Genomic DNA, 8,923 nt, shown 5'->3' on the forward strand with positions numbered 1-8,923 from the left:
TTACAGTTAAATGAACCCTGCATTGTTATACAGTGTCAGGTGTGCTTACAGGGTACAGGAGCTCAAAAAGCACCCCTTCTATACAGAATGTAAATGACAAAGCAATATTATTTAATACTAACTTAGTATTAAACAATATAACTTTGCATAATATTTACAATATTATGCAAATATTTTATGAGTAGACTTTGCTATTGTCTTTTTCACCATAAATCACTGCGCCAATTAAGCCCAGTGTGCGCCAATTAAGCCCAGTGTGCGCCAATTAAGCCCAGTGTGCGCCAATTAAGCCCAGTGTGGGCCAATTAAGCCCAGTTTGCATTGAAACATGGGGTAGTGTGCTTCTATAATATTCAATGAGCGTAAATATTATTTTTGTTCAGATTTAGAAACCTCTGTAGTCCAAGACTTGTGTGATATCAGGGCTAGAATACCTCCAAGTGGTGGACCAATGGGAACATAATTATTTAAACACATTTTTAGCTGCATTCCTGGTGATTTTACAGTCTATTTTGACCAAAAACAAAAATCTGCCCTGTTGCCGACCACAGTCATAAGAAATGGGAAAACTGAAGGAGTACAGCGATCACCTCCCTCTCATACGGCCATCTTGTGCCCTATGGTGTTACTCGGTGGGAGTCGAGGGCTTTACTGTAACGGAAACCATGGGCCATAGTGGATCATAACTGTGGCCAAGTTTAGGTCTCCCTCCCCAACCCCATCTTGTGTCTCTTCCTCTCCTGCGCTGCCCTGGCATCCTGCCCCCGTCCTTCCTCTCTCTAGACCAGCTTCCTCTGCCGTAAGAGCTGCTGATGCAATATCCTGTTTCCTGTGTGACTGTTCTGCTTGTCAGTCAGATGTTGCCCTAACCACCCGTCCTGGGTCAGATGTTATTTGCACCTGATAGTGAAAGTTGGGACAGGGGGGTAGGGTCATTTGATCCTAGATCTGTGGGTCAGGGAAACTTCTATCTCAAACGCTTCAGCTCCGATCTCGCAGGGCAGTATCTCCATAGTCTAGAGGCTTCCTCATCTCCTCTACCAACTTTAGCTATCTTCCAGTCCTCTTTAGTCTCCTTGTGCTCTGTTAGATTTTCTACACAATGTTGCACTTACTCTTTCTCTCTACCCTCTCCCTCTCTACCCTCTCCCTCTCTACTTCCCCTCCTCTTTTCTCTTTTCCACTCTGTTTCCCTATCCTATTTTCTTCTCTGCTCATCTCAACCCTTTTTTTCTCTGTTTGCTGTGCTAACTGTTGTCGTTTTCTCCCCTCCCCTTTGTCGTTATAGCGAGGGCTGAAGAATGTATTTGATGAAGCTATCCTAGCCGCCCTAGAGCCACCAGAGACGCAAAGAAAGAGGAAGTGCTGTATATTCTAATGTCTTTCTCTCCTTGTCTGCTGCTTACTTTTAGTTTAAACCCAACCAACCACCTCTTCAAGCTATCCCCTGTATCCACATCCCCTTTACGACAGTGTTACTTAATATTGAGTGTTACTGACTCTTCCTTCCCTCCCCTTTTTGTTTACTTGTCCTCATGGCCTTACTGTGCCTGAAGGACTGTGTCCGTTGCTCTTGAGTTTTCTCAGATCTATCAGTGCTGACTTTGGGTTTGGTTTAATCACATCACTTATCCTCTCAGGGCAAATCTCAAAGGACACCCTATTACCCATAGTGGACCAAGTAGTGTACTTTGTGGGAATTAGGATGTGATTTGAGACACGGCCTATATGTCTTCTTCTTTGGTTAGTGTTTCTCCTTCTGTTATGGTGTTTGGAGAGTCCAGAGTTAAGGGAGTGTCTGATTTACTTGACTCCACAGCATTGTGATTTAAGCACCAATTCTAAGAGCCTCCATGATTCCCAATGTAGTGTTTTTTGTACTACTGCTGGTGTATGACGAGACTGAGGTGTGTCCGTGGTGACATTTAGGGCTGTCAAGTGCCAGAGCCACAGATAGAGAGTTTGGCCATCCTGCTTTCATTTGAAAAGCACACCAGTGCTATTAGATAATGTCGCGGAAGCCATGTTGGCACCTTTTGGGCAGTGTGGACTGATGACCAACCGTTGAACTTTAAAGCCAAACTTGCAAAGGGAAGCAATGGAATTAGAGCCAGAACCCAGTAGCAGCATCACGGGGCCCAAACTCTCTCTCTGTTCCACTCTGTTATGTTCCATTGCTGCAGTTCATATCTAGCCATCTTGGGAGTTTAAAAAGATTAAAAAGCTAATATAATTGTGTGGAATTATTTGTGAAATGAATGAATAAAGGACTACTAAAATTGCTATCCTTTTCCTCTGCCTCTCCTTTCCTTCCTCTATCTATGGGGACAGCTGGATAGCAGCTCAGTAGTGCTCGGTCCTCTGGCCGCACAGCCTCCAAGACCAGTATGATATAGAGCCTAAACTCTGGTCTTCAAATATAAGTCTTGCCATAGGTTTTCTGTGTGGTTTCTAGAGTTTCCCCGAACAGAGGGATACATGGGTTTCCTGCTCTGCTCCTCTGTATTGTACGACTCTCACATGACATGGCCCAAGGCATTCCTTCCAATCCTCAGCTGCTCTAACTGTGTGTGTGCTGCTCTGACTAATTACATGTTGATCTGCAGACGCCATGGGAGGTTCTGGCTAACAGTAGGGTCTTTAGTGATTAGGGTAAACCTGTGTGTCTTTCTCAACACCTTTTTGACTTTAGTGGTCTGACTTTGGTTGTTTATACTTGAATCCCCTTGGGCCCTGTGTGTGTGTCTCTGAGCCCATGTCCTCTCGTACCTCCACTTTCTTGTTTGCCCGGCCTTTGTTTTGAATGCTCACTGCCCGATCCAACTTCACTTTGACATGAATCAATGCAGGTAGTATTACTATTTTCCTTTGTTGATAATATCCCCAGTTGTCTTTGTTCATTTCCAGCCCTCTATGAGAATGAAGTATCCTGAGTTTTTATTTCCTTTTATGTCTAATGCTATGGTTTAGTTTGCACTTGATCTTTTAACCCCTTTGTGTTCTATTAAGTTGAATGCCCTTTTATTGAGCCTGTGTGTGTGTGTGTGTGTGTGTGTTGCCCCTTCTGTGTGTGTGTGTTGCCCCATTGAGCCTGTGTGTGTGTGTGTTGCCCCTTCATTGAGCCCTGTGTGTGTGTGTGTGTGTTGCCCCTTCATTGAGCCTGTGTGTGTGTGTTGCCCCTTCATTGAGCCTGTGTGTGTGTGTTGCCCCTTCATTGAGCCTGTGTGTGTGTGTGTGTGTGTGTTGCCCCTTCATTGAGCCTGTGTGTGTGTGTGTTGCCCCTTCATTGAGCCTGTGTGTGTGTGTGTTGCCCCTTCATTGAGCCTGTGTGTGTGTGTGTGTTGCCCCTTCATTGAGCCTGTGTGTGTGTGTTGCCCCTTCATTGAGCCTGTGTGTGTGTGTGTGTTGCCCCTTCATTGAGCCTGTGTGTGTGTGTGTGTGTTGCCCCTTCATTGAGCCTGTGTGTGTGTTGCCCTTTCATTGAGCCTGTGTGTGTGTTGCCCTTTCATTGAGCCTGTGTGTGTGTGGCCCTCTCATTGAGCCTGTGTGTGTGTGGCCCCTTCATTGAGCCTGTGTGTGTGTGTGTGTGTGTGTTGCCCCTTCATTGAGCCTGTGTGTGTGTTGCCCTTTCATTGAGCCTGTGTGTGTGTTGCCCTTTCATTGAGCCTGTGTGTGTGTGTTGCCCTTTCATTGAGCCTGTGTGTGTGTTGCCCTTTCATTGAGCCTGTGTGTGTGTGTTGCCCTTTCATTGAGCCTGTGTGTGTGTGTTGCCCTTTCATTGAGCCTGTGTGTGTGTGTTGCCCTTTCATTGAGCCTGTGTGTGTGTGTTGCCCTTTCATTGAGCCTGTGTGTGTGTGTGTGCCCTTTCATTGAGCCTGTGTGTGTGTGGCCCCTTCATTGAGCCTTTCATTGAGCCCCTTCATTGAGTGTGTGTTGCCCTTTCATTGAGCCTGCGTGTGTGTGTTGCCCTTTCATTGAGCCTGTGTGTGTGTGTGTGGCCCTTTCATTGAGCCTGTGTGTGTGTGTTGCCCTTTCATTGAGCCTGTGTGTGTGTGTTGCCCTTTCATTGAGCCTGTGTGTGTGTGTTGCCCCTTCATTGAGCCTGTGTGTGTGTGTTGCCCTTTCATTGAGCCTGTGTGTGTGTGTTGCCCTTTCATTGAGCCTGTGTGTGTGTGTTGCCCTTTCATTGAGCCTGTGTGTGTGTGTTGCCCTTTCATTGAGCCTGTGTGTGTGTTGCCCTTTCATTGAGCCTGTGTGTGTGTTGCCCTTTCATTGAGCCTGTGTGTGTGTGTGGCCCTTCATTGAGCCTGTGTGTGTGTTGCCCTTTCATTGAGCCTGTGTGTGTGTGTTGCCCTTTCATTGAGCCTGTGTGTGTGTGTGCCCCTTCATTGAGCCTGTGTGTGTGTGTTGCCCCTTCATTGAGCCTGTGTGTGTGTGTTGCCCTTCATTGAGCCTGTGTGTGTGTTGCCCCTTCATTGAGCCTGTGTGTGTGTGTTGCCCTTTCATTGAGCCTGTGTGTGTGTGTTGCCCTTTCATTGAGCCTGTGTGTGTGTGTTGCCCTTTCATTGAGCCTGTGTGTGTGTGTGGCCCCTTCATTGAGCCTGTGTGTGTGTGGCCCCTTCATTGAGCCTGTGTGTGGCCCCTTCATTGAGCCCCCTTCATTGAGCCTGTGTGTGTGTGTGTGTGTGGCCCCTTCATTGAGCCTGTGTGTGTGTGGCCCCTTCATTGAGCCTGTGTGTGTGTGTGGCCCCTTCATTGAGCCTGTGTGTGTGTGTGTGTGTGTGTGGCCCCTTCATTGAGCCTGTGTGTGTGTGTGTGGCCCCTTCATTGAGCCTGTGTGTGTGTGTGTGTGTGTTGCCCCTTCATTGAGCCTGTGTGTGTGTGTGTGTGTTGCCCCTTCATTGAGCCTGTGTGTGTGTGTGTGTTGCCCCTTCATTGAGCCTGTGTGTGTTGCCCCTTCATTGAGCCTGTGTGTGTGTTGCCCTTTCATTGAGCCTGTGTGTGTGTTGCCCTTTCATTGAGCCTGTGTGTGTGTTGCCCCTTCATTGAGCCTGTGTGTGTGTGTTGCCCTTTCATTGAGCCTGTGTGTGGTGTTGCCCTTTCATTGAGCCTGTGTGTGTGTGTTGCCCTTTCATTGAGCCTGTGTGTGTGTGTTGCCCTTTCATTGAGCCTGTGTGTGTGTTGCCCTTTCATTGAGCCTGTGTGTGTGTTGCCCTTCATTGAGCCTGTGTGTGTGTGTTGCCTGTGTGTGGCCCTTCATTGAGCCTGTGTGTTTGTGTGTGGCCCCTTCATTGAGCCTGTGTGTGTGTTGCCCTTTCATTGAGCCTGTGTGTGTGTTGCCCTTTCATTGAGCCTGTGTGTGTGTGTTGCCCTTTCATTGAGCCTGTGTGTGTGTTGCCCTTTCATTGAGCCTGTGTGTGTGTTGCCCCTTCATTGAGCCTGTGTGTGTGTTGCCCTTTCATTGAGCCTGTGTGTGTGTGTTGCCCTTTCATTGAGCCTGTGTGTGTGTGTTGCCCCTTCATTGAGCCTGTGTGTGTGTGTTGCCCCTTCATTGAGCCTGTGTGTGTGTGTTGCCCCTTCATTGAGCCTGTGTGTGTGTGTGTTGCCCTTTCATTGAGCCTGTGTGTGTGTGTGTGTTGCCCTTTCATTGAGCCTGTGTGTGTGTGTGTTGCCCTTTCATTGAGCCTGTGTGTGTGTGTGTGTGTGTGTGTGTTGCCCTTTCATTGAGCCTGTGTGTTTGCTGCCCCTTTATTGAGCCTGTGTGTGTGTTGAGCCTTCAATGAGCCTGTGTGTTTTGTTTTTATCCACAGAAAGGCCTAAAGAATGTGTTTGATGAGGCGATACTGGCTGCGCTGGAGCCTCCCGAGCCCAAGAAGAAACGCAAATGTGTGCTGCTATGAATGACCCCAACTCTCACACACATGTACACCCTCCCCTTCACCCCCCATCCCCTCCTCCCTTGCTCTGCTAAGGCTGATTGACAGCCATGCACTCTGAAGCGAAGTATAGGAACAAACAAAAGTTTCAGATTAGACTCTGCAATAAGGAGCGATGAGTTGCTCCATCCCTGTGTTCAACCAGCGGACCAACGGGAAGAGAGGCACAGAAGAGAACCTAACCCAGCTTGTAACCGTGACTACCGTGGCCATACTCCCGATTCCAGTTACAACAGTCAGATGGACAGAGCGAGACGGGTGCATCTTACTAGGCTCAAGTTGATTTCTCTCATTTGTTTCCCTTTCTCTACACTGGTCTCCAAGTAAATTGTTAGCAAAAGGAATATGATGGATGCCTACTGGGCATTGTCTTTAAACATCAGTGAAGATGAAAGGGAAGGAGACGAGGAGAGGCAGTAACTATAGTCTATTGAGATTCAGCCCTGTACTCAAGGAGAAGGCCAAAACATGCCCCCTTTTACTCTCCAAAGGGTTTGAACCTTCCAGGTGGTTAGATAACACAGGCTGTCATACAGGTGACATAAGCTGTTGTAGGGTTGACGTAAGCTGTCAAGGTGTCATAACCGCTCATTGGTGATAGGACAGCAGGCTGATTTAAAGTATGACATTTATACTGTCTTTGACAGCTTTCTGTCAGTGATGTTGATTTGGCTCTGAGCCACCTGAGCTCCTGTGCACTTCTGATAGACCTATGCTCCGCCTTCAAATGAAATGGCTCAGAGTGACAGCTTGACACGCTGCTGTATTATTAAGCTCCACCCCTCATGACGAGTACATCAAGCGCCCAATCCCGCTGCTCCACCTCCAACACCACCTGATAAAGCAAAGTAGCCATTTTTTATTTGTTTTCTTTGCCAAAGTCTCCCCTCCTTTCCTAGTGACAGAACAGTCTGCCATTTTAATGATCAATCCCAAATGATCCCCCACCACCTGGGCTCTTTAGTAAATCAAGTAGATGGGGAAATATTTTATGACCATACTGCTTATACCGATCCAAATCCTTTCAGAACTGTACTGTAGGGGAAGAGGTTAGAGTAGACTAGACTGGCATTACTGAAGAACTAAAGGCATCCTGTCGCGATGGGTCTTGATGCAGGAATTGGCCTTTTGAAGCAGGGAACTTAAACAGTGTTAGCAGAAGAAGTGGTTGCCAGGGACCAAGGAAGAGTTAGCTGAACTTTGTCTCAACGTTATGGTAACCATAGAACTATTAGTGAAGCTGACTTGTTCTAAGCAACGTTCTGTTGTGTGTAGACCGGTGGCCATATTTTGTCCCATTTGGATGAATGAATTGATGCTTATAGCATCAGAATTCTGTGCCTTTCTCAGTGTTCTATATTGTCATGCTGCGATGGCAATGCTATTGTGCCGCCATGCTAGGTGTACCTCCTAATAAATCTGTGGTATGAGGGACTGTGTCGGTTCTATTACTTGTAATTCTGTGGTGGTAACGTTGTGGTAATGCCTGTAGGTGAGCCCCTGGTCTCCTCTGCGGTCAAAGGTAAACAGATTTAATAATAATGTAAGCTGGCACATGCGTCAATGTAGGCTCCAGATGTTTTACCATAATCTGTTTTTATTTTAATTTTAAAAAGGTTACTTACTGTCCTTTTACACTTAGGGTCCGGAACTCAGCTGAACTCTGACACACCAGCTACAAACACCAATGACAGGGAATGTCTGTCAACCCTGGATTGTGATTGGTTGGTAGACACTGGTGGCTCCGAGGTTGGGTTGACGTCCAGACCAAGTTAACATTATTGTTATTATAACTGTTGTTTTGGTGCGAAACCAAATGCTTTGTCTTACGTCTCTGTTCTTTGTATATGCATTCTTTGAAACAAATATTAAACTTATACCTTAATTGCCTTTACTCCTTTTCCTTGGCCATTCTTATTCATCAGGCAGTTTACCGAATTATTGAGGTGGTGCTCAAGGGACAAATGCACTACATGACCAAGAGTCATGTCGGCTCGTCGAACATCTCATTCCAAAATCATGGGCATTAATATGGAGTTGGTCCCTCTTTGCTGCTATAACAGCCTCCATTCTTCTGGGAAGGCTTTCCACTAGATGTTGGAACTTTACTGCGGGGACTTGCTTCCATTCAACCATAAGAGAATTAGTGAGGTTGGGCACAGTCGGCGTTCCAATTCATCCCCAAGGTGTTCGATGGGGTTGAGGTCAGGGCTCTATGCAGGCCAGTCAAATTCTTACACCGATCTCGTCAAACGATTTCTTTATGGGCCTGTCTTTGTGCACGGGGGCATTGTCATGCTGAAACAGGAAAGGGCCTCTTCCTCCAAACTTTACAGTTGTCACTATGCATTGGGACAGATAGTGTGCTCCTGTCATCCCCCAAACCCAGAGTCGTCTGTCGGACTGCCAGATGGTGAAGTGTGATTCATCACTCCAGAGAACGCGTTTCCACCGCTCCGAAGTCCAATGATGGCCATCTTTACACCACTCCAGCCGATGCTTGGCATTGCGCATGGTGATCTTAGGCTTGTATGCTTCTGCTCGGCCATGAAACCCGTTTCATGAAGCTCCTGATGAACAGTTATTGTGCTGATGTTGCTTCCAGAGGCAGTTTGGAACTCCGTGGTGAGTGTTGCAACCGAAGACCGACTTTTACGCTCTTCAGCACTGCGGCCCGTTCTACCGGTTCGCGGCTGAGCCGTTGTTGCTCCAAGATGTTTCCACTTCACAATAACCACACTTACATTTGATATTTGACGAACTGACTTGTAGGAAAGGTGGCATCCTATGACAGTGCCGTGTTGAAAGTAACTGAGCTCTTCAGTAAGGCCATTCTACTGACATTGTTTGTGTATGGAGATTGCATGGCTGTGTGCTAGGTTTTATACACCTGTCAGCAACGGGGGTGGCTGAGATGGCCGACTCCGCTAATTTGAATGGGCGTCCACATACTTTTGTACATATAGTGTAGATGTGAATCCTAACAT

The 8,923-nt window shown here is 47.1% G+C and overlaps 1 protein-coding gene across 4 annotated transcripts in view; it reads left to right on the plus strand.

The window, feature by feature from the left end:
* The window catches only part of LOC115143242 (cell division control protein 42 homolog), a 24,677-nt gene extending 16,847 nt beyond the window's left edge, over positions 1 to 7,830 (plus strand). For 3 of the 4 annotated variants that reach the window (XM_029683415.2, XM_029683416.2, XM_029683417.2), the window contains exon 6: positions 5,811 to 7,830. In XM_029683415.2, the coding sequence (XP_029539275.1) occupies positions 5,811 to 5,900 (90 nt within the window). In that variant the 3' untranslated portion in view covers positions 5,901 to 7,830. Of the gene's footprint in view, positions 1 to 1,288; positions 2,284 to 5,810 lie in introns of those variants that run through there. The other variant, XM_029683418.2, reaches the window with a different exon arrangement.
* Positions 7,831 to 8,923: the final 1,093 nt, after the last annotated feature.

Source organism: Oncorhynchus nerka, linkage group LG15 (assembly GCF_034236695.1).
Source record: "Oncorhynchus nerka isolate Pitt River linkage group LG15, Oner_Uvic_2.0, whole genome shotgun sequence".
Lineage (NCBI taxonomy): Eukaryota > Metazoa > Chordata > Actinopteri > Salmoniformes > Salmonidae > Oncorhynchus > Oncorhynchus nerka.